A 26,845-nucleotide genomic window follows, 5' to 3' on the forward strand; every position below is an offset into this window, starting at 1 on the left:
CGCAATGTTGTCTGGTCCCACAGAGGCTGTGTTTTTGACCTTGGACAGGGAGTGTAAGACCTGCTCCTCAGAGATACTAGGTGGGAGACAGGTGTTAGTGATGCTTTGGGGTGTATGTGGTGGGGACAAGGGAGTGAAGTTTTCACTGAACCTGTCAGTCAGCAGCTTTGCTATATCCACAGGTTCTGTACATGTAGTACCGTTAACTATGAGTTCACTGCAAATCTGGGCCTTACATCTGAGGTTATGGATGTAATTAAGGAATGCCTTGTAGTTATCCTTAGTTAGGGAAGCTAATTTGGATTCATAGTTAGCTTTGGAGGACTTCACTAGAAGTATTATTTGCTTGTTTATGTTGAGGAGGGAGTGTTTCCAGTTTTGAGACCATTCCTTCCTACTCTTAGACTGCAATTTCTTTCTCCTATTCTATCGCCTATTAATGACAGTTGCCAACCAGATAGGTTTGTTTTCCTTGGAGATCTTGCTTTGATTCCATCAGGTATAGCAGAATCAATACAATTGTACAGGTGCTCATATAAAGCATTGGTGTATAACTCAGCATAGGTGTCTGTTCCATCAGTGAGGGGGAGGGGCTATGAAGCTATTTATGCTGTCATGTAAGAGGTTGTAATTGGCCTTGAAGAAGTTTTTTAGTCTAGTTGCTGCTATGGGGGGGGGGGGGTCTTGCATTATAGTTACTTCTAGCGAGACTGATTTGTGGTCATATCTCACTAGGAATGGCCACACACTGGGGTGGTGCACAGGTTCCCCATGCTGGTGAGCACCTGATCCAGGATGTTTGAACCCCTTGTGAGTGTGTCAACCAGCTGGTTCAAGACATTGAAGTTAACGAAGTCCAGGACCCTTTGGCCAAGTGAGTTAGAACACATATAATTTACCCAGTCAATGGATGTGTAATTAAAGTCACCCAAAACCAGGATGTTTGGTTGTTTCATGACTGGCTCAAGTGGATCCAAGTAGGCTGAGTGGATGGTCTGATTTATAGAGAGGGTCCTATAGCGGGCAGTGACCTGAAGAGGGGTCTTACCCTACAGTCAATTGCACCTGAAGTAATTCAAGGGAATCGTGCTGTTCAACCAATCTAGAGGTGTATTTATCTTTAATGAATATTGATACACCATCTCCTTTAGTTCTCATGCCTTCTATTTGTGGTCTGAATGTGTGGAAGGAAATGTAACCTGGTATAGCTGGGGTGCTCTCCACAGCCTTAAACCAGGTCTGAGTGACTGCACAAATGTCAGCAACTGCCAAGATGAGGATTGCTTCCAGTGAGTGCAATTTCTGTTTTAATCTCATAGCATTTAGCAGCATAATCTTGAGGTTGTTTTTAGAGAGTATTTTTACGTTGGGAATTTTGTTCTTGTGACATTGCCTAAAAAAGACACTATAGGGGTGGCAAGGGCCTTAGCCAGTAACCAAAATCCCAGAGGTGACGGATGAAGACCACCTCTGGCAAAGCATCGAGGTTTGTCGACCATGTCATCCCAGGCTGACAGATGCTGGATCCCCTTTGAATGATACCAGAAACTAAGCCAATTGTTGAAGTCAGTCATTTTTTTTTTGTATTGAGGTATCATCCTAGGCAAAGGTAAAATGCTGCTTAAGGCTAGGGACATACCTGCCTGAGACACATAATCAGAGAGCTCAGTCACGTCTCTCTTCATATTGTCCAGTGAGGTACATCTCAAGTTTAGGGACATACCTGCCTGAGACACATAATCAGAGAGCTCAGTCATGTTTCTCTTCATATTGCCCAGTGAGGTATGTCTCAAGTCGTTCATACCAACATGGTCTATGACAGAGTTATAACAGTGCCTGTGTTGAGATACTTGAGTGTGTGTATGATGTGTTGGATCCTGGCATCTGACAGACAGCTGACTGTGACCTTTTCCTTATCCAGCCTGATGAGAGATATATCTGTGTGTCTCACAATTAAGTCGCCTATGACTGAGATTTTTATTTTTGTGTTATGCCTTAGGGGCTTGACTGGTGAGGCACTGGTGTGTGATATATTATGTGTACTATGTTCTGCAAAGGATGTATTATGTTTGTGTTTGGGAGGTCTCTGATGTTTAGGTAAGCTTCTGGTAAGGCCCTCTGCATATGTAAGTTTATGTGTTGTTGGTTTGGTAGGTGTGTATGATGACAACCTCCTTAGTATCAGATGAACTGACTGGTGTGCGACAGAGCCTGTATTCTAGGTTCTTGATATAGATGCATCTCTCACATAATGAATTTGTGGTGACTAGAAGAAGTGGGTTGTCAGTGTACATGAGGCAATTGCTACATATGTTGACCAGACTGGTTGAAGAAACTGTGGTAAATTGTCCATCCATAATGCTAGTTAAGTTAATGTGGTCAGGAAACAGAGAGAGGACAGGAAGGGGCAGGTAAAGTAGAGGAGAGGAGAAATGGACAAAAAATCAGAAGGGCTAGTGGAAAGGATCTGTGTTGGTACTTCAGGAGCTACCACTCCTGCCTAGGGTTACCACCTGTCACACTTTGCGAGGGACAGTCCCTCTTTGGGCAGTTGTGTCCTGCAAAAAATGTGAGAAAAGTGGCAAATGTCCTGAGAGTTTAGAACAAAATTATTTTCTATATTTTATGTCATAGTTGCATAAAACAGTTATTCTGTATCTGAAACACCTAAATGTTATAAGAAACAGAATAAGGAACTAAAATGCTACAAGAATAGACTTTTATTCAGGCAAAAAACTGAAGTTCTGTCCTTTGTACTGGCCATGGGTATGTTTTGCCCTGCAAAATCTGATGTTTGTAGCACAAATGTCCCACTTTGGGCATTTGGAAAGGTGGCAACCCTACTCCTGCCACAAGACAGTAGACCACATACCTTCTTAATGTAAAACAACTGGCCTGGAGCCCAAGTGCTTAAACCAAAAAATGAGAGGCTTAAAATCACTGTTACAGTTTAATCAGGCTACTAGCAAGCAGTATCAAATGCAGCAGAATAAATGCAATTGAAAACTTTTAAGAACAAGCAGCAAAAGTAAAATAAAATAATAAAGTAAGAAGAAACACTAATACAGTAAAAGGTGCTGAATAAAGTACAATGTTTTAAGTTAAGGGGAAGGGAGGAAACAGAAAATAATTCAAGGTTACGAAACTAAGGGAATGGGCCTTCCCAAATTATCTCTTTATACTCAGTAGAATGAGATGATGAGATGGTACTAGGAGGAGTATCCAAAATCAGATTTATAGCAGGGGTAGGCAACTCAAAAGCCACCAAGTTTAGGAATACAACAAACAGTGAGCAAGTGGGTGGGAAAAATAAAATGCAGATGTATCAGCAATATTCAGGCAGAGTACAGCAAGCAAGCCAAACAAGCACTCTAGCTAACTAGAGATATTTCTAGCTAAATGAGGAATGCTATTTCTCAGCTCCTCCCACCAATTAACTGATGTTATTCATTGTTTCCAATGGAATTCTTTGTTAACTTTTCTAACTGACCATAGCCAAGACCTCTTAGAGCAGAAAATGTAAAGCAAAACAAATGTATTACAAGAATAAGATACAAAATAGAAGTAACCAAACCTTAAATGAAAGACCTCAATTGAAAATAAAAAACAGAGATCAACAGTATTCAGAGTACAGCAAGCAAGGAATGATCTTAAGAAGCCTAGCCTTACATTCCCATGGTAGTTTTTTGGCCCTTGCCTTCCATGTATGAATAACCCAGAAGTGGGCAAAACAAGGATATGTTGGGATATTTGTGTGTTGCCCCTATCCATTAGGGACATGGATTCAAGCTTGGCTGAATTTGCAGTTTCCCATCTAAATTACATTTTAATAGAATAAGAGAAGTACTCTGCTTTATGTGGGGTGAAAATGGTTCCAAAGAAGTAGTGTTCATATTCTCTGTGATACACACCTCTCCTTCCAACATGTCCTACATATGTTGCAAAAGATTCAGATCCCTTGTATGGGTATTCATGCTACACTTGTCTTCTTCATTTCTGATTGCCATTCCTTCTTCTTTCCTCTTTCCACTTTAATTACTAATGTTCCCCCATCTTCTTTGCATTTACAAATATTTCACAAATGCTAGACGTATTTTTCCTATCATTTTATTGATTGATTGGTTGATTTTATTTTGTTTGTGTCAAAGCTTTTCATCAATCCTACAGTCTTTTTGTCAGGGAAGACCCAGAGAAAAAAAATCTAGTGGATAGAACTGATCTTTCTAGTAATAGTTGTCTGCACAGATCTGAATATTTTTAAAAAGTATATTCTGTGTTACATCCTTTACCAACCATAGTGTGTTTTGTTCCTTTCAATTTCTCTATGCTTATGCTTCTGTAATCATTTCAGAAGTATTATCTCATCTTTGTTAACAGAACTTATGATATCTTACTATCTTGCCTTTCCACATGATGATGATGTATGCCCTTTTACCACCTATTGAAGTTATAATCTCTGTCTTATAATTAACTAAACGTACTTGCCTTCATACCACCAAATTCCTCTGTATTTCCCAGTTTGGGGCTCAAAATAATAGGGTGCCATGAATTCCTAACTAGCTCCTTTAAATCCCGATTTTGTTTTCAATTTTATTTAAATTTTTTATGCTCATGGGCAGCATCTTCCCCTGTAAGAAGAACCATACCTGCTTCCCATGCGCACATGCCACGTCAATCAAAGTATGACAGCTTCGAACTTATGGTTTAGACCATATCACATTCGAAGTTGCCATACTTCAACTACGTGATATAGACCAGTATGTAATTTAAACTAGTGGTTATACATGTGTGTGTTATTGTCTGAGAAAGTAGGTGTGTGTATGAGTGTATGTGACTGTGTGAGAGCAGAGAAAAGGTAGGTGTGTGTGTGTGTGTGACTTATGTATGTGTTTATGAGATTAAAAAGAGGAATCTTACAATGGGTAGCCATTGAGTTCTTACCAAGTTTTCCAACTGATGGGGATCTGTATTTTATATTTGTATTACAGCTTGACAAGGCAGCAGTGAACCTCACCCACCCAGCAGATACAACTTAGAAAAGGGGTGGCTGCACCGTAACCTTTAATTTATTTATTTATTTGTTATTAAGTTACGGTAGCGTTGTCGCCTCACAGTAAGATGTCCTGTTCGATTCTCAGCTAAAGTGTCTTCTGTGTTGAGACCTGCGTGAATGGGCGTACCTTCGTTGAAGGTTGTGCATCAGGGCTGGCAACTTGGTTCGTAAAAATCTACTGCCAATCATTAGTGGACCGGAGTTCCGCTGTGGCGACCCCTAACTGGGAAAAGCCGAAAGATACAACAACAACATTTGTTATTAAGTTAAGAAACTGTTTACAGTAGGTCGTAGTAGAGCATGACTGGTGCGGCTCCACATTTTCATTAAACCCATGAGCAACCATTGGCTTCCCTTTCATGTACTTTAATCTACTTCCTTTTTATCCACTTTTTACTGATCTTATATGTAAGGCAAAATGCATGTACTACGGGGACTCTCCCCGCATGAGATGAGTTTAAGAGGGGTATGCACACCTCATTGTCCTCATAGATAAAGCATTTTGTTTTGATTAGAACTGTTATAGTTGTTTATATTTGTGATGTAGGTACTTTAGATGGAATTGTCCATGGAGCAGTTACAATCCATTATTAGTATGCAGATGAGTGATTGGCTGCTCAGGACTTGGACAGAGTACTGAAAGAAATTGGCATTGCAACTGTTACTCATTGAGTCAAGTTTATCTTCAGAAAGTGTGGGGGTGTGACAGACCGTTATTCAGGTCAGTCTCATTTGTTTCCTAGTAAACTTAGTAGATGGTGGGCATTTCTATTTATAACTAAATGGCTCTGCTATGTAATCTTTGGTGGATGTGAAAAAAAAGGTTGCTTTGTTACTCTTGTTTGCTTACTTCTGCATTTAGTAACTGGATGAGAAGTTTGGTCTGAAAAGGGTAGATGTTGTTACTCTTACTTGTTTAGGTCGAATATATGATAATTGTGTGGGGCACATGGCAACCACTGTGAATTTAAGATTACTGGAGGAAAAGGCTAACATTGTGTTGTTATTGTCCTAGACTACCACAACAGCTGATCCAACTGTTTAGTACTGAATCATTGCTGAAGTATTGCTTTTGTTAACATGGATAGGAGTGTTATGTGCACAAGTTTTTCAGGAAAGTAAAAGAATTATATAAATGAAAATTAGAATTGTAGGAAATATAGGTAAACTTATTCTAGAAAACTACAACGTGTGTGTGCGCATGCGCGTGCCCGCATGTGTGTGTGAGTGTGTGTGTGTGTGTGTGTGTGTGTGTGTGTGTGTGTGTGTGTGTGTGTGTGTGTGTGTGTGTGTGTGTGTGTGTGTGTATTTGTGCGTGTGTGCGTGTGTGTGTGTGTGTGTGTGTGTGTGTGTGTGTGTGTGTGTGTGTGTGTGTGTGTGTGTGTGTGTGTGTCTGTGTGTGTATTTTGGATACATACCTCTCAACTGTCCAGATTTCACAGAATGTACAGATTTTTGCCTCTTATTTTTATTCTGTTTCTCATATAATTTGTGGTTTTCATGCTAATCATTAAGGCTTGAAGTCACTAAATAAACATTTGAGTTTCAGACGTCTTACCTTTCAGAAAAATGCATGCTAACATAACACATTTTATTCTGGCACCTTTCTAAGTGTATAAGAAGAATATTTGAAATGTGTCCCTATTTTTGGACCTTTGTACCCCCATTATTGTCGGCCTTGTCCAGATTTCTTGCATCAGGAGGTTGAGAGGTATGGCCTACATATCGTAGGTTCATAGGTAGTTGGAGTAGAGGGTAATTCCTGTGATATAGAGTTAAGCTCCCCCTCATGCCCTTTGAGTGACCCACCAGATGAGCTCTTCAGGGGCAAGGAGGAATTTGGGCTAGCCTCCTCTATGGTCTGGACTGCAGGCCAAATAATTACCTATGAATATGGGTAATATTTGTTGAGGAATATATTTGGCAAATAATGAAAACCATTAAGTAAGAAGTAAAACAAGTAACAACGTTATTGTTCTCCCTGTTGCAGCTAGTAAAGATTAATGTAATGGTAATTAACCAGTGAAATGAAAGAATTGCATGAAAGATAAAAGGATGTTATGGTGGGGTGCAGATAAGTTGCTTTTTCAATACGGTATGTTTTCATAAAAATGAATTTGGGACAACCAACAGTTTGTTTCTTAGAAAAGTTAAGAGAACTCCCTGAAACATTTATGGTGTCTTTTCAAGCGTGGTTATTACAAGAGTAGTGAGTCAGATGTTGTAAATTTAATATATACCAAAAACTGTGTAACAGGAGGGGTATACAAATGAGTTAATAGTGTGTACATGCTAGAAGTGTGGTAGGGCATAAAGTACAATGCACAGTGTTTTGCATGCATGTTGCCTACTACTTCCCTTAAGATTTTTTGTTAATGCTGTAAAGGGACTTTAATTGGTGTTTCTCTGTGAATGTACATTTTCAGACTTAATGTTAAATTGGTGAACATTTTCACAATTATTTGAATGTTGGGATCCCACAATTCCATTGGAGTGTGGGGAGCTATGTCATTATACATGCAAATTTTATGTTGATTAGTGTCCAGATTTTTGATGTCTCCAGGTTGAGAGGTATGCTTGCCTTAAATGCTTATTTTGTCAATAAAGGTTAAAGTCAAGGAAGAAAGTTCAGGAGTGATGAAATTCATTGTGCAGTGGAGTTGACAGGCAATGGAAAATTACATTGTACTGCAGTCATGGATTTGATTTCTTTATAGAATTATGAGTTCCTGTATTTTGGCTACAGGTGCAAAGGTATTGGCGCATGTTATATTTTTAAAACTTAAAGAGTACATTCAGCATTCTTAAAGGGAAATTTTAATTTGCCATTAACAGCTGAATGCAAAACATAACTGTGGCCCTAGTTTTAGACCTCTGTCAAATGATAATTTAATTATAACATCAAATGCAATTCTTATCTGTATAAAATGAGATCCACAAAAAGTACAGCGTGTCCAGTTTCACTTTAAGTAAGGATATCAGGTATACACTGTGTGTGAAAGTCAGAATTAGCCTTTTGTTTGCAATAGCATCCATAGTTAACCACATTGTCTTTTTTAATAACAAACTTGTTTTTTTATGTCCATGTAAGAACAATACTAAAGGTAATGCCAAATCAATCTTCTCTTTTTTATTGTTTTTTTTTTCAGAATGTATCCGTGTTAGAAAATCATCACTGGAGGTCTACAGTGGGAATGCTGAGGGAATCGGGACTCTTAACACATCTACCGGTGGATCTGATGTAAGAACCAAAATATTACATGATACGCTGCACTGCAAAATCCACAGCTTGCATCTCTGTTTAATAACGATTCTACAGCTGCAGAGAGAAAACATATTGACTGAAAACTGGGAAACCGGCCAATGTGTACATGTTTATACTGATCCATTTACAGCAGAGTTGCCAAACAGAGATACAGAGACTATTGACTGCTTACTGCTGTTAGCTTGTTTGACTGTTTGTGTTTATATGTTTTTGTTCCTATATCTGATACCGGTATGAGGCATTGACTACAGGCTTGTATTTTTGACAAGAGACCTATTTGTTAACACCTTTCAGTGGTTTTGATAATGAAAAGCCTTCCAGGAACAAACTGACGCAATGGCAGTATAAACACTGACAGTGTGTTTCTTAAATGTCTGTGATACGGTTTAACTTGTGTCAAATGCAGGTCAATAAGACAAGTTTTGTGAAGCTAGTTGAGCCTCTGCTGGACAGCATAAGCTACTGCAGAGAATATAAAAAACATTATTAGCAAAGAACTTTAGGAATGTGCCTTTCAATTTAATTCTTTCAGATGATATCACTGGCTCACAAGAGAGGATAACTTATGTAAAATGAGCTGTGCAAGCTCTGTCTTTCTGTATCTGTATACAGTCAATGTTTGGATTATTATAGCAATAACTGATGACGTGGGTGTGATATACTGAAGATTTACCTAAGGTTGGTGTAGTTTAATCACGAGGGCGAAACCCGAGTAAATAAAGTCAGCCATGGATAAATCTTCAATATACCACACCATAGTGTCGTTATTGCTATTATACAGTGACATTATTTAAGAAAAAAATGACTTACTTTTCTTAAATAATGTCTTTGTATAATGGCACTGTGGTGTTCTTCTGCGTTGTTTCCTGATTCTGCTCTTTTATGATGCACTGCTCATGCGTATGGGACTTGCATTCCCAGGTTTAAGCAATAACTAGTCCTGTGCTGCAGGTGTTAAGCATAGAGCTGGAGTATAGATGGCCCTGGCTTCTAGTACAGGGTGTGCAGTCTTTGTAAAGGGTGGGAGGTTGGCATAATGGTTCAGGTGTTTACCCTACTGACCCAAGGCCTAGGGTTTGATTCTCGTATGGGGTAATTGGCTTTGCTTAAAATGGCCTCCAAGGACAGTTAGCCTAGTACTAATCTATGAACCTATAATTTAATCTATATAGGCATCTCTCTATGACCCTATCACTGGTTTAGCAAGCAAGCAACAGAGAAAGGATGACCTCATTTGTTATTTTTTTTGAAGAAAAAATATAACCTCCCGACAGGTTACAGGTATGAGAGAGACAGGAAAATACAAGGAAAGTCAAGTATGTTTTAGTTTGTAGAACATACCTGATTTTTCTAGTATTTTCTGTGGTCTCATACATACGTCTCAATCTTTTATTTAAAAAAATGAGAATATGTGTGCATTGTCTGAAGGAAAAAAAGTCTGAAACTGAAATGCCTCTCATTATTTAGTGACTTTATTCCTCGGTGATTTGTTGGAAAAAAAAAAATTTTATGGGGAATGATGTCACTAAATGACATGCATTTCAGTTTCAGAGTTTCTTTCATTTAGACAAATGTGTGTCTACCACATAATAATAATAGCAGAAAAAAAAAAGTCTGGTCGTTCAGTGATAATTTAGGGGCCAGACTTTTATCATTGGTAAATTCTTGATTTACAACAGGCATGCTGGTTGGGCTGACCAGTCAATGTGCTCTTTTTTTGAATGTTAATGGCCAGTCATTGTATAATTCTTATTACCTAACTCTTAATACTCTGCCTTGACATTAAGTAAACTGTGTTGAAAGCAGGCACATTCCTGGAAGAAAAGAACTTCTGACATTAAGCATAACCACAGTATTTTAAGGTTTGAACAGGACATCACTGCTGCTACAGAAAAATATATAATGTTGTTGTATCTTTCGGCTTTTCCCGGTTAGGGGTCACCACAGCGGAACTCCGGTCCGCTAATGATTGGCAGTAGATTTTTAAGTACCAGGTTGCCAGCCCTGATGTACAACCTTCAACGAAGGTACGCCCATTCACACATGTCTCCACACAGAAGACGCTTTAGCTGAGAATCAAACAGGACAGCGTCTTACTGTGAGGCGGCAACGCTACCGCGGCACCACCACCGCAGCAGAAAAATATATAATGACATTTGGAAATAAAGGATGATGTTTTCAGTAAGAACACAGAATAGGGGGAAATCCCACACATACGTCCATTTTGAGAAGGGTCAATGTTTATGCAGTGGTAAAAGCTGCCTTTAAATGAATAATACTTTGAACATTAACAGATTAACTAATCACTAGAAGAATACTATATTTTATGTATTTAATAAATAGACAACCATTCTTGGCCAATGATTTGTTGCTATACTCTGATTCAGCATCAAACAGGCTCACTGTGATAAGCACATACTTATCACATAGATAGCAACAGTAAGAGGATAAGAACATATAGATACAGAGACTGTAGGTTCAGAGTGATAAGCACATACTTATCGCATAGATAGCAACAGTAAGAGGATAAGAACATATAGATACAGAGACTGTAGGTTCAGAGTGATAAGCACATACTTATCGCATAGATAGCAACAGTAAGAGGATAAGAACATATAGATACAGAGACTGTAGGTTCAGAGTGATAAGCACATACTTATCACATAGATAGCAACAGTAAGAGGATAAGAACATATAGATACAGAGACTGTAGGTTCAGAGTGATAAGCACATACTTATCGCATAGATAGTAACAGTAAGAGGATAAGAACATATAGATACAGAGACTGTAGGTTCAGAGTGATAAGCACATACTTATTGTATAGATAACAACAGTAAGAGGATAAGAACATATAGATACAGAGACTGTAGGTTCAGAGTGTTAAGCACATACTTATTGCATAGATAGCAACAGTAAGAGGATAAGAACATATCGATACAGAGACTGTAGGTTCAGAGTGATAAGCACATACTTATCGCATAGATAGCAACAGTAAGAGGATAAGAACATATAGATACAGAGACTGTAGGTTCAGAGTGATAAGCACATACTTATCGCATAGATAGCAACAGTAAGAGGATAAGAACATATAGATACAGAGACTGTAGGTTCAGAGTGATAAGCACATACATATTGCATAGATAGCAACAGTAAGAGGATAAGAACATATAGATACAGAGACTGTAGGTTCAGAGTGATAAGCACATACTTATCGCATAGATAGCAACAGTAAGAGGATAAGAACATATAGATACAGAGACTGTAGGTTCAGAGTGATAAGCACATACATAGCAACAGTAAGAGGATAAGAACATATAAATACAGATACTGTAGGTTCAGAGTGATAAACACATACTTATTTCATAGGGAACAACAGTGAGAGAATATGAAAGCACAGAATACAGAGAATGGAATGGCACAGCTGCAAGAACATTTATTAAATTTTATCCCAAACCTAATCATGTAAATTGTTTCATTACATGGGACAGTAATGAATACATTTAATCTGTAAAGTAACTGTATATGGAGCACTGCATGAAGCTAGTAAGATTTTGAAGCAAATATATTATCACAGTGGGTTTTATAGATCTAAAAGTTGTCAGGAGATACTGTTTGTAAGGCATATAGTTCAATATGTTCATATTCTTTCTCTATGTACAGCCATGGAAAGCTGGCAAGTATAAAACAATATTCATTTTATGTTTAAAGAAAGAAAAAAATGTACTGTTAATAGATTTGGACTACAAATCAGGTTTACTAAGATGGATAAGCAGCTTTCTGGCACTAAATAAGCTGAACAACTATTTGCCAAACAATGGCAGTATCACAGACCTAAAAAATATATGATGGGGCTTCAGCCCTATTCTTCTTCTACATAAAATCTCTTTCTATGAAGTCATTGTTGTGCTAACTAAAAATATCCTATCTGAAATGCTTAGTCATTGAAGACTGTATATCTAAGCATTGCCTAATAGCGAAGAATGACATGCCCTTGAAGACAACGCCAACCACCCTCTCTGAAAGCCAAAATTCCCTAATTGTAGTCTTATATACAATAGTTTACATACTCCTCATCACCCTGTCATAGTCTGACACCAAAAACTACATAAAAATTAGCACATATCTGATACTAGATACAGTGGCAATGGAAGGATGTGCCAGGTGCGTAGCTTTTCAACCCGACCCCCACATATACTAATATGACATATCAAGACAGGCTGACAGCTGCTATCCAATCACACATCACTCTCACATATGGATGCCACACTTTGCAGAGCAAAAAATGGTGACCTATTAAAGGGTATAAAAGTGACAGAACAAGCAATGAGTATGGCCAGGGCAATAAAGTAGATTACCCAATCTTTGCTTTTACTTGAGCCTCATATAATATACGTCTGGCTAAAGGAAATCCTAGGCACCTTTCTTTTAGAATATTCAGTAGTTAAAATATTTATCAGGTCTAAGAAGCACATTTAAAACTGTGCAAAATGTCTGTTTATTATCTCCCACTAAACAAACAGCAAAATACTGATTTAACAGAGAGAGCATTGGAATGTACCTGAGTTTTAGGTAACGTGGATTTAGCCTTACAATAAATCTAAGAATATATAGAGCACGCCCTTCCCTTCTTTGTTGTTTGCTTTCACAGGAAAAATAAGAGTTCTGCATAACCATGTAAAAACAAAATCTAAAAATGAGGAACCTATACTCTGAAAATAGAATGAAACCAAAATTAATTTTCCCTGGTTAATAATAGTATTGAATTATTTCATCAGATAAGATACCCAAATTAATTAGCAATACCATTCTAAGCTATTAATATGATAAAAATATGTGATTGAATTGCCAGTAAGTAATAATTAGACAGAAATACTGAATATGTATAAAAATCAGATAAAACAGTAATAAAAACGAAGAAACGTAAAGTGCCAAATTAAGTATCGCGGCCTACAGGTTGTAGAGTTGTGTCACCAGGAGTGAACAACTTGGGAATGCATAGGACTCGTATCACTTCATCGCACAAGTGAGCAGTCAAATAACAAGATGAGGGAGTGATTTTTGAGCTGTGTTACCTCATTTGTACTTAGGTTACCTTTGAGAACATTAGCAACATAAAAATGTAAGATTTGGTGTTATATTTGATATATTCACATTTTGCATTTTGAGACTTGCAGTGCACAACAGCATCAAAGTGCTCATCAGTTATCTACATTTCCTTTCTTGGCAGCAATATCATGCATATCAAATTTGACAAAAAATAAGAATTCATTTCCCTTCTCTGCCTGTTATGATGCTTACTTAAAGAGTCCCTGATTGCCACCGGTATAATTGTGAAACAAGTTAACATGAAGATAATTCAGGGTCAACACAGGAAGTATTTTAACACAAAAAATGGTTGTAATAGAATGAAATAGTCTTAATCAATAAAGTTGTGGAATCAAAAACTGGTGGGATATACAATGTATGGGATAGACCTATCCTACATCTCCTAGACAATCAGTTAATTTAATTGAGGTCTAACTGCCCAATCACAATTGGTCAAAGTTACCTTTCATTGTAGCTCGTATCACTGATATGGGCGAACAGCAGGCCACTCTTTACACAAGACTGCTTTGCAATATTTTGGAGAATTTCTCTTTTTCTCCACTGCTTTGTGATGTGTGTGTGTGTGTGTGTGTGTGTGTGTGTGTGTGTGTGTGTGTGTGTGTGTGTGTGTGTGTGTGTGTGTGAATATATATATATATATATATATATATATATATATATATATATATATATGTGTGTGTGTGTGTGTGTGTGTGGCGAGAGAGATATGTCGGAGTGTCTTGTCTCTGTGCAAAAACACTTTTCACTAGGCCCTGATTTTTTTTCTCCACAGTGAAATTAGAATTAATAACAAATAATTATAAGATCTAGAAACTGAACTGCAACAGAAACCCATATAAAGAAATAGTGTATTAAGTATGCTAAGCTGCCATGGTATGTATGCCATTTCAGCATTTTAGAAGGACAGTTTATGACAGCAAAAAAGAATTACTAGCATGGCACAAAACCACATAGATAGCACTGCATTTGTTGAGCAAGGCAGCAAGAGAGCATTAACAAAAATACATTGGCTTCAGTGACCCACATGGATGAGCTTATCTTAAAATATATATATATATATATATATATATATATATCAGTGATGAGCTCTTCACAAACACCAAGCTTAATAACTCAATACAATGCCGGAAACTGAAAGGTGCTAACAGCTAGCAAATAGCATATAGCAGTTGACAGAGTAACATTGATGTTTTATCCATAGTGATTAATAACCCATACATGGCAATTGCTAGATCTAGTTATTAAATATTTGATTCTTCATAGGAGGATAAAGAAGAAATGATAAGGAAAAAAATTAACAGGTATTATTTCCCTAAGGCTTCTCGATAAACTGCACTTATATAAATATATAAGATGGTATAAATATACAGGTAATGGAAAATAAAGAAATTTGTAATACACTATTACATATGTATTATATATTGGTCAGTATGTATCTGAGATATATTAAGTAGGTCAAATTAAAAGGTGTTTCCGAATGATAATCACAGAACATATGAGAGATATCTGAACAGGCATCTCTAGTATTAAACACTTTCTGCTGCAGGAAAAAGAACTAGCCAGAGGAAGCAGTATTTTGTTTGGTGTAATGAAGTCAAATGCATAACTGGATTTACAACAGCAAGTGTATTTTAAAGATTTTAAAACTATGAGTTCCTTTTAACGTCTACTAACTCTGAAGAATTGCTGTGCAAAAATTTTCTTCTCTGTTTTAATAATGACATTTGCTCATTTTGTTTACATCACTGGCACTATTGCATGCCTTCCACTCATTGGGGGGTTTAGAACCCTGGGAAGCTGTTGCTCGAGTTATGCATTGACTTGTGGTTGCTGTTACATTATTCGGCTTGTGGCATAACAACTATGAAAACAAAAAACAGAATATAATAGAATACAGGGCACAAACTCTGTAAATGAAAGTGAAATTGTCTGCAGGTAGTTAAACTACAGAAACCATGAAAATAACCAGCAAAGATCTCTGAATCGTTTAATTTTCTAATCTGCTTTTAAGAACATTACTTTTATCCTTAAAATAGACTTTGTCAGTTACTTCCTATGACAAATCAGTTTAGCAGTTAGTACAGAATGTTACAACTCTTAGCTGTTAATGAGGTGGTCTTCTACACAAGGGTACAGGATGATTTCTTCCATCTCCATTTACCTGTCGTTTGACCTTCAGTAAGTCACTTAACTAGGTCATCCTCCTAGGTCACCACTGAAATGCAACTCTTTGTCCGGTGGGCATTCCTCAGTAGTAAATAAAATAAATTAAAAATAATAATGAAATCAAGCTTGAGTTAATGTTGTGTTCTAAATGAATGGTTTTATGTGTATTTTTTTAAGTACAATAAATGAATTAGAAAAAAAGACACTTCTAAAGGAAATCCTTTTTTTTTTTGTTCACAGACAGGATGTTGAGCAGCAGCTGGGTTCCTTGATTTTAGCAACAGATATCAGCCGGCAGGATGAGTTTCTCAGCCGTTTGAAAACTCACCTTGACAACAAAGATCTCACTTTAGAAGATGCAGACCACAGACATTTCATGCTACAAGTAAGAAACAGTTTGCAAAATGTTACTGTTTAGAAAACAGCTGATAGCGTGAATGAATGAATGCCAGGAAACTTACATATTTTTCTAAAATAAAAATATGCTTAAAGGACTATAATTACTGGTGTCTGTCACACTACAATAATGTCAGTACTTTTCACTGAGATATAACTACCCTATTTTGTGCCATTTAGTAATATCCTACTCATCAATTCATCCATTTTTTTTTTTTTGTCAACAAACCATTCAGCCTTACCACAGACGTCTGCCACCAACAGCATATGTTGGGTTGTGAGTCATGACTTGAAAACATATTTTTGTAGTCCCAGGCTGTGTGAAACATTAACACAATGGTAGAATGCCTAAATGCCTTTGTGTTTATTAATATATATTCAGCATGCAAATCAGCATGTGTCATTGCACTTACATAATAGAATGATGGATTGTTCTAGGTTTGTGTGCAACATATTTTAAACAGCCTTGTTAGCTAGTCAGATCTATCAGTTCCCTGAACACATTTCATTAAGTGTATATAATAAATTACACGTGTGTGTGTGTGTGTGTGTGTGTGTGTGTGTGTGTGTGTGTGTGTGTGTTTCTTTTTTTTTTTCCAAAAACATTTTTATTTTGTTTTCATTATAAATATACAAAAATGTACATATAACAAATACAATAAAACAATAACAAAACTATTTACAATATTTACATTCATCCATGATAAACAATCATTTTATCCATGAGAAGTTATCAGTATTTGTTCAAAAGGTTTTTCAATTTTTGCCATGCTATTTTTTTATGAGTAATGTTATGAGTTCTACAACAAATGGTTTGCAGTTATTTTTTTACAAATAACTTTTGCTAAATTAATAAAATCTTTAAACATCAAATCTTGTTTACTTTTCCAGTTCAAAGTAATAACTTTTCTGGCAAATGCAAGAACTGACCAGAGTAACTGAATCTGAGATTTAGGTATTACATCAGGTATAGGAACACTGAATAGGATTAGTGAGTTAGAAATATAACAGTTATCAGACCATAAAGCATTTATAAAATATATGAAGTATTTCCAGTATTGAACAACATTTCTACATTCAATGAATATGTGAACCCAGTTGGCCTCTAGTAAATTATCACATTTCCAACATTTACCAAGAAAAGCAGAAGTGCCAGTACCATCCAATGAAGCAGACAACGATTGTTTTAGCGCTTTCAATCACTTTTAATATTTTGTGACCTTCCTCAGAAACAAACTTTTGTAATTATCACTTCTTTAAATACTCCTACACAGAAAGTTACATCACTGCTTGTCGTGAACTTTACGATTAAATACATATGAATTCATATCAAATCCAATAAAAAATTATCACTGTTACAATTGTAGTTAAAAATGAACATAGAACATGTTTTCCAATTCCCATTGTCGTTGTCTGCTTCATTGGATGGTACTGGCACTTCTGCTTTTCTTGGTTTTTGCATCGTTCGTGGTGGTGCAGTTTGGTGTCTTGTATTTCCAACATTTACTTTCAATGTTTGTGAGCATAACATTTATTTTATGTGGAGTATAGAAACTCCTATTGATAAATTTCCATGTATACAATCTCCAGTATAATGAAGAAGAGGTACCATACGTAGAATTCAATAACATTTTTTTGAATTTATCAGGTATTTGTTCTCCATTAATCTTTACATAGTAATTCCATAAATCTGAGTCAAACTTTAGAGTGTCTTCTCTTAGTATCTTGTAGATAGGTGAGATACTTAAATTCTGTTCATCTGTCTTTTCAAGACACCTAATAAAAAGTTGAATCAAACTAGGTATAGATTCAGTGTCTAGGTTGATTGATACTCTCATTTTGTTTTTTATAAACTGCCGTAATGAGTGTATAAACAACCATCTTGACTATTATTAAAACTACATAAAAGAGAGTTTAGTGGTTTAATACTCTTATTTTCAATAAACTGATGCCAGAATATCAAGTTACTTTCCTTTCATTTTTGCATCGCATTGATGTTGAAAGAATCTAGGAATCTAGACAAGCAGGAAAGTATGCTATATGGAATATAAGAAATAGAAATTGTTTAATGTAATTACAATCAACTATATTTTTAAAGTTATTAAATATTTGACTGATGCCATAAGAAAAATGATCAAACTTATTAAATAAGCAAAATTCATGTAAAAGTCAATGAACTCTATTTATACCATATTGTTCCTTAAACTGATTTTCTATAGTTCTGACATCAGTTATATGAATCTCATGTATTGTTTTCCAACCAGATATATAGGTAGGTGTGATCCAATGTAATATTACATTAGTTATAACTGATTTGGAATAAAGATCTAAGCTAGGGAATGCTATCCCATTACTGTTCCAAGCTCTAATGTGCCATTTATATGCAATTCTAGGTTTTAAGGGGAACCCTAAAAATTTAAGTAGCATGGAATCTAATTTTTTAAATAAGTTTTTGGGAGGGGGTAGTATCAATGACTGTATATAAAACAAAATTTTAGGTATTTTGAGTTTTCAGTATTTTGAACTTTCAGGATTTTGGTCTTCAGGATTTTGGGCTTTCAGGATTCTGTAGCACTTTATATATATATATATATATATATATATATATATATATATATATATATATATATATATATATATATAACATATTTAGCTATCTATAAAACACCATTAATATACTGTATTAATGTTTAGATGTATCTAAACAAAGACTCTAAAACATCTAGTCAGAAACATTCAGAAACACCTTGTTACCCCACCACTGACCCACTAGAAAAAATGCACTTTGGTATTAAGACAAATTATACTATTATTAAATAATTAGAAGACTTACATCATTTGTAGTTATTTAAAAGGGAAAAGTATGTAAAGTACTTATAATGGGGGAAAGAGAGAAAAGTAACATTGGTAACAAAAAAGAATAGGAAGAAAGAAGAGAGAGAGAGAGAGAGAATGTTATTTAAATACTTAGTACTATATGTAATTAGAAGAAGTAGATATAGAAAGGAAAAGAGAAAGTTAATAATAAAAATGATTCACATTACCTTACTGCATAGAGACTTTCCAGAATCAAATATATTATGATTCATAAAGCAAAGCATTTAAAATTAGAAGGAATTTATTCATTTGTCCTTTAGTTTCTTAGTTTTATTTGCTCCTTCCTTCACAGACCATCCATTTTTTTGTTGCCTGTCTCTTCAAACACTGGAATGACCATTCCATTTCTTCTATATCCGACAGTATTTTCTTCTTTTTGATAAATTCTACTACTTCTTGTAGGGAATCAAAGATCTTCATTCCTTCTCGCAAGGTGATTTTTATTCTTGCAGGGAAAATAATTTGAGCTTTAATGTTGGCTTTTTTTCAAGGACTTAATTAGAGGAACACACTCCTTTCTTCTGGATATGACTGTAGAGGTGTAGTCATTGTCAAAACGAATAACTTTTTCACCCATCTTGAAAGGGAATTAATCCAAGCTGAGTTCGGCACTAAGCCCTTGTCTTGCGAGGAAAGAAATCTAACTATTATAGACCTGAGGTTAGATTAACTCAGAGATTAAGCTGGATTTGCCAGGGACCAATGACCCCTCTCAATTCCAAAACAGAGGGATTCAGGTATGTTTAGTGCTGATGAAAGCCACTTATTGAGGAACTGAATCATGTTAGCACCCTCTTCTTTCTCAGGAATTCCATATATCTTATGTTATTCTTCCTTGAACTACTTTCAAGGTCTTCCAGTTTCTCAATCAGCCTGGTGTTTTGTTTCAGAAGAAATTAATTGTGATGTTCATTTATTGTCACTCTAGTATCTAGGTCAGTTACTGTTTCCTCTAAGGCAAGAATCTGTTCAGATTGTTTTTTTACTATTCCATTTAGAAGTCCCAGTTGTTTATCTTGTTTGATAATATCCATTTTGTTTTCGTATTTGTCCATTTTAGTGACAGTTCTTGGATGTTTGTTATTATAGGATGTAGTTTTTCTTCACTGCGCTCTCCTGGTGTGGGGTCTTCGAGTTGCTCACCTTGAGATCTCCAGTAAAAAACTTCTTGACAGGAATAATTAAAAAATTCTCTTGACTATGTATTAATTTTCAGAAAATAATAAAGTGTCTATGTTAATCTAACTTTTAATATACTTTTAGTTAGATTTTTCTAAAAATTAAAGTATATTTCCTGTCAGGATATTAAAATCTAAGCAGAGCTATGGATTTCTGATGCTATCAGACTGGCATCTTGGCCATGCCCCCATGTGTGTGTTTCTGATACATTTTCTGGTTCTTGATATGATTCCTAAGTTGCATTTTAGTTTAAACAACAAAGAGCACCATAACTGTAAATTACGTAATGATGTTTAATTTCTGATTGTTATCTTTTCCTCAAGCAGACAAAATAAACCATATTGCATGTTGCTGCTTATTTATTCTAAGACCAAAACCCATTTGGCATGTCACCATCAACCAGAGAAAGAAACTGCCACTAGATTAAGTAGAGGTTACAAAAATTAAACAAAAAAAATCACATAGTAGTACAAATTGTAATCATTCCTTCACTTTCTCAGAAAAAAATCTTGTGTCATGATAATTTGAAAGTTTGGGAAATGCAGTACAAGGTTTTCCATCAGATTAACTTTATAACCAAGATTTTGCTGGAGACAGTGTTCAGTCACCCTTATGTGATTGTTTTTTATGATCAAAACTCACTGTACCTGTGGGAGTCAATTTTTCCCAAGCAAACAAATAAAAATGTTCTCTAGTATAATAGACAATGCAGTAATGCTAAAAATTAAACCAACAGTTTATTGTACCAAAAATGAGATTCATAAACCTTTCACATAGCAGTGCTTTATCAAGTTTAAAATTACATCTCACTCCAAGTTGTTTTTATAAGTAGTCTAGTATCACATGGCCTAATTAAATTGCTGAGTAAATCATTATCTAAAGTGTCTCATTTTCAACACAGGTTTTATACTAACAGTGTTGTTTAGTCCTGGAGATGCATCAGTTCTCAACACATCTATCTGTTTTCTTCATTCTCTAAAAATAATTTCATATCACCTCCTCTAATCTTTTCATAAAACATCCAGTACAGAAAACGTAAATAAATCCTATTCATTTGTTTCCTTAACATGTTTACATAATGCATTGGATGTAACCTGTCTCCTAATAACAGAAAGATGATATTGGGATAATATGAATTCTCATTTACAGTCTATTTTTAATGAGAAATTTATGCTGACCAAATCTCTTATTTTATTGAGTACACCTATTCCCACTTGTGTCACAGAAATAAAATACCCTCTTTTATGGAGTATCTTAACATTGGCAGGAAAAGTCATCACCAAGAACTGGAAGAATCAGACTATTCCTACTATGAAGGAATTTGTACCCTTGGCAACTGAAGTCTGTCATCTTGAACTTATGATCAAGACAATAACATCTAGAATCATCTCTTCATATAAATATGGTAGAAATTTAAAGAACTGATGGATAAACAGACTAACAATTAACTAACAATTACTCATCACATTTCTTTTTTGTTTACAAAGCTTTAGTAGACACCATTGTAAATAGTTATTCTAGTTGTTTATTTTCATTATTTTAGACATGTATATTTGTTTTATAATGTTTCTGTTATAATATATTAATGTTTTGTTTTTAAATTTTTTCATAAAAACAATTGAGGAAAAAAAAAAAGAAAGATGATCTCCTATATGTTTCTTTAATTTCCTTGCTGGCATGCCAACATATTTAGTATCACATCACAATCAGCATAGGTTCTATAGTCATATATTTTTGTTGTTACTGGATATTTAAAGGGCATTTCTTTACTAATATATTTACAAAAATGCATGTTCTTTTTCTAACACTATTTCTTCTCACTGTGAATTTTTTTTTTGTTCTTTATACTATAATTTCTGCTTATGATTGTGCATGTTTTTAAGCAAAACCTGTCACTTCCTTTATATAACTTTTAGCTGTTTCTAAATTCTTTAAAATATGCTACTGTCTACCAATCAGTTCTTTTACCATTACTGTTGCATGAGATGCACAATGTATTTTTCTTATTTTTATAATAATAATTATTATTTATAGACAAAAGAAATAGACTATGTTTGATGAACCTATCTGCTAGTACCTCTCTTTCTATATTGACCAGTTTTACCTCCATCATATACTCTGTCAGTAAAATTAATTACTAATTTCTCAATTTGTTATTCAAAACATCATCATCAGAATTAAGTCAAGATACACATAGCATCTTCCCTTTTGCTATATTATTAAACATAAACAGTGGTTGCATACTTCTACGTAAACATGCATTCTTTTTTACTTCCTTCCAAAATACAGTATTACTTAACTCATTCAATTTAATCTTACTTATAAGTTTATCTAAAAAAAGAATTTCTTTGTCTGAAACATTAAGTTTAAAACTAAACAAATCTTCACTTTCAGCTAAATGCTTAATAATTTCATCCCTTTGTAAGGACTATATTGTCAAGAAAAGCTTATAAAATATCATCAATTCACTGTACACATTCAACATAAAAAACACTTTTTTTTCCCACATACTCGTAGCGAAGCATATGCAGTTGTGACTGGAGTACCCATCTCAATAAATTTTTGTTGTAACAAATAATTATTTCATAAATAAAAGCATTATTATATAAAATTATATCCATTAGCATAGAAAAATTCTTACTATCTATACTATTCATGTTTGCATGGTAACTTAAAAAAACTGTCAAAGCTTTCAAGCCATATTGATTTGGTATCATAGCAAATAGTGAATCTATATCTAGTATCCCAAACAGGGATAAAGGCTCATTGTTTTTATCAAAGCATTCATACAATTTGAGAAGAAAATCATTACTATCTTTAATGTGGAATGCATTCATTTGATCAAAATTGCAAAATAATGAAAACCAATTCAATGCAGAGGGCAAGCCCCCCCATGCACCCCCATGTGGTGGGATTTGTCCCCACAATCCCTGCTTATATATATATATATATATATATATATATATATGTGTGTGTGTGTGTGTGTGTGTGTGTGTGTGTGTGTGTATGTATATATCACACAACTGTGGAGAAATGGCAAATTCCCATTTTAATATTCTAAGTTTTCAAAATTTTGAGATTCAATATTTTATATTTTTGATCAAATAAATGTATTCCCCTTACTGTAACTATGTATACATTCCAAACAGTCTTTCAACACATTGCTCTAAGAAAAATGAAGTTGGCTCAGTGGTTCATCTTCTGGCCGGTGCAATAGGTCACATGGGTGGGTCTTGTAAACTCTTATGAATTTTCAGAATACTATAGACATAAAAATGTTTAACATTTTCAAAGTAATGAAACCTTCCATGAACAGTGTATATACATCAGTTTTAACTTTGCTAAATATATTCATAACTTCCTGCTTAGTAACTCTAGCGTATGTTGATTCATGCTTGACTTTCATCTTTACTAATTATAAAGAAACGCTTTGGCAACCTTTTATCTTGATAAATCTTATAAATGCTATTTTCACATACATTTAAAAAAAAGTTGTATCAAAGCATTACAAACAGTTATAAATGTGCTTGTTGTGTTAAGTTCATCTCTTTGATTAAAGTCACTATTCAGAAAAAGTAATTTCAAGTTTAATTGTCTAACAAAAAGTCTAAGTTCTGTCAATGTGTCTGAAACATTTCCATCCTTTGCTAGTATAAAAGTGAGGCCTCTGTTCGGCATAGCATATTCCTCAGACATTAAACAATGAGATAAATTAAAAACAGTAACATTGCTACTTACCTTTGTGCTTTGTGTGAAATGCTCCAAGTTGTGGGTTCCTGATACCCACAATTGTGACCCCTCCCTCTCCCTGGTGATCTACCTTTCTTCTGTTGTCCCCTTTACAGTAATAGTAGAGAGATCATCTGTGGAATAATCGGAAAATTCAATGGGTCTAAAGCTGATACGATATTTGCATCAATCCCAACTGTAGAACCCATCTCCTCTTGTGAAGTAGTTCTTAAAATCTCTCTAGATGCTTCCATAGTACTCTCTGCATTAGCCTCACTATTCTCATTTGACACATATTGCATCATTGATAACATGCAGGATTCTTTGGCCATTAAAACACATTCTTGTTTTAAAACATCCATTGACAATGGAAATATAAGAATATAGAACCTATATTGATTGTGATACTAAATATGTAGTTTATCTTGCACAATGCAAGGAATATCCTGCATTCTATGTTGGCATGACAACAAGGAAATTAAAGGAGCTTACAGGAGATCATCTTTCTGACATTAGGAGACAGGTTACAATCAATACATTATGAAAACATATTAAGGAAGCAAATGAACAGCATAAATTTAAGTTTTCTGTACTGGATGTTTTATATGAAAAGATGAGAGGAGAGAGGAGGTGATATGAAATGATTTTTAGAGTAAAGAATACATATAGATAAATGTGTTGAGAGCTGATACACATCTAGGACTCAATACTGTTACTTAAAAACCTGTGTTGAAAATTAGACACTTCAAATAATGATTTACTCATCAGTTTATCAGTCATGTGATTCTAAGGAACTTATAAAGACAACTTAGAGTGAGATGTAATTTTAAACTTGATAAAGCACTACCATGTGAAAACTGTATGAAGCTTGTTTTTGGATGAATAAACTGCTGGTTTAATTTTAAACGTGTCTGTCTTGTCCATGTTACTGGAGAAAATTTTTGTTTGATTGCTCATGATAATTGTTATCTGGCTCTAGCTTCTTGGTCATTTTGTTTTTGGAGGAATCTTTATGAAGTAACAGCAGGACACAGAAGGGCAGGCTGCCTTATTGCAATCGCTGTTTAAACCTATACTCTGATCTGATTCATGAATGGAAGGCCCAGAGACTGTTGCTGTTCAACATAATTTGCTGATTGAAAAAGAATTTACATACTATATGAGACCAGTAAGTTCAGATGCCTCTTATGTTGTACAACTTCTAAGCAATATTAAAATATTGGAAATGAAGTTGCAGACACTGAAGGAAATGCAATGGCAGAAATGCAGCTTTGAGGTATGTATTCAAATGAACCTTGTGCCTAGATGCTTACATATGTTAAAGATGCCCACTTATGGAAATATGTGTATTGAACACCTTTGAAAATGACAGTTATTAAATATAAAGTTTGGATGGAGTATATGAAATTAATAAATGACTTTTTTCACGAGCCGAAAATGATTTAATTAAATCTGTGATTGACATGCGACAGTTGATAGTTGGTGATAAAGCATATCCAATGAATGTGAGTAGTTACGTGAAGATGTTAGAATTGTATTCTCTGAAAAATTTCTAATTGCTTTGAGAAATGCAAGTTATACAGGAACTTGGAGAATTTTTAGGAACAAGAATATATTTTCATGGCCAAAGAATCCTACATGTGATCAATGATGCAATATGTGTCAAAATGAGAATACTGAGGCTAATGCAGAAATTACTATAGAAACCTCTAGAGAGATTTCAACAACTACTCCTTGAGAGGATATGGGTTCTACAGTGAGGATCGATGCAAATATTGTAACAGCTTTAGGTCCCCTGGATTCTCTGATTATCCTACAGATGAACCCTCGACCATTACCAGAAAGGGGACAATGGAATAAGAGTGACCACCAGAGACAGGGAGGGGTTGCAATCAAGGGTATCAGGGACTCATAACTCGGAGCATATCACATAAAGCGCAAAGCTCAATAGCAAGGTTATTGTTTTTAATTTGTCATATTATTGTTTAATGCCTGAGGAATATGCTGTTCTAAATAGAGGCCTCATTTCCATACCAGCAAAGGGTGGAAAGGTTTCAGACAAATTGACAGAACCTAGACACTTTGTTATGCAATTAAACTTGAAAGGACTTTTTCCAAATGGTGACTTAAATAAAAGATATGAAGTAAAAAATATAAGCACATTTATATCCATTAGTAATGCTTTGATACAAGCATGTTAAAGTGGTATTTATAAGATTTTTTAAGATAAGAGAATAAGATAGGGAAGATTTTTATTTGTTTGTGATTAATGTTATCTGGCTCTAGTTTTACCAGCTTTTTGATCATATTGTTTTTGGAGAAGTTATTTTTCCCATTGAGAATCACTGGATGTGTCCTGGATGGTGAAAGGTGGGAGTAAGACACAGCAGTAGGCTAAGATGAGACTAAAACAGCAGAATCCAGTAATGATAATTTACACAAACTTAATTATTTAGCTTATATCCAATACGTCATTATTTGTTCAATGCTCCAGACAGGAATGCTCAACATAGTATATTGTGTTGTAACAGGTGATCTTTATTAACAATTTTGTGAGCAGTACATTCCTGTGGCTCCTCCATTAAATTAGATTCCTATTTTCTGAACCTGTCTTGGTCTGCACATTTTTATTTTATACCTATGAGTCTCACTCACCTGTAAGACACAGTCATTCTCTTCACTTCCAGCAGTGTATGTTTAATACATTTATCCAAAAATGCTTTCCATAGGTGGGGTTTGCGAGGTTGTCTCTGTTAAATGAACTGCAATGATTTCTTCTCTTTTCAAGTGCCCTCCATGATGTCACCAAAACTGAGAACAAGAAGACATGTTTTAATATGGAGGAAGTTTATTTTATTACTTTGAATAGCCATAAATCCATTTCTTGAAACAAAACAAAGAAAAAGTATGCTACAAAACTAAAATACCCAAGAGAATAAGGCATAACACTGTGATATTTAAAAAATAAACAATACAAAGCTGGAGCATGTATACAATCAAAAGGAGGTTTGTAGAGTTCCCTGGCTTGCCAAAATCTTACACAGATTATAATACCAGCAGTATAAATTGACAT

General features: G+C 35.0%; 1 protein-coding gene across 3 annotated transcripts in view; it reads left to right on the top strand.

Moving 5' to 3' along the window:
* The window catches only part of PDE7B (phosphodiesterase 7B), a 2,106,446-nt gene that overhangs the window by 1,836,309 nt on the left and 243,292 nt on the right, over nt 1–26,845 (top strand). For all 3 annotated transcript variants that reach the window (XM_044076350.1, XM_044076357.1, XM_044076343.1), the window contains 2 exons: nt 8,203–8,294; nt 15,832–15,976. In XM_044076350.1, the coding sequence (XP_043932285.1) occupies nt 8,203–8,294; nt 15,832–15,976 (237 nt within the window). The remainder of the gene's footprint in view (nt 1–8,202; nt 8,295–15,831; nt 15,977–26,845) is intronic.

The sequence above is a fragment of the Protopterus annectens genome, chromosome 1.part1 (assembly GCF_019279795.1).
Source record: "Protopterus annectens isolate FY-2018-M chromosome 1.part1, PAN1.0, whole genome shotgun sequence".
NCBI classification, from domain to species: Eukaryota; Metazoa; Chordata; order Ceratodontiformes; family Protopteridae; genus Protopterus; species Protopterus annectens.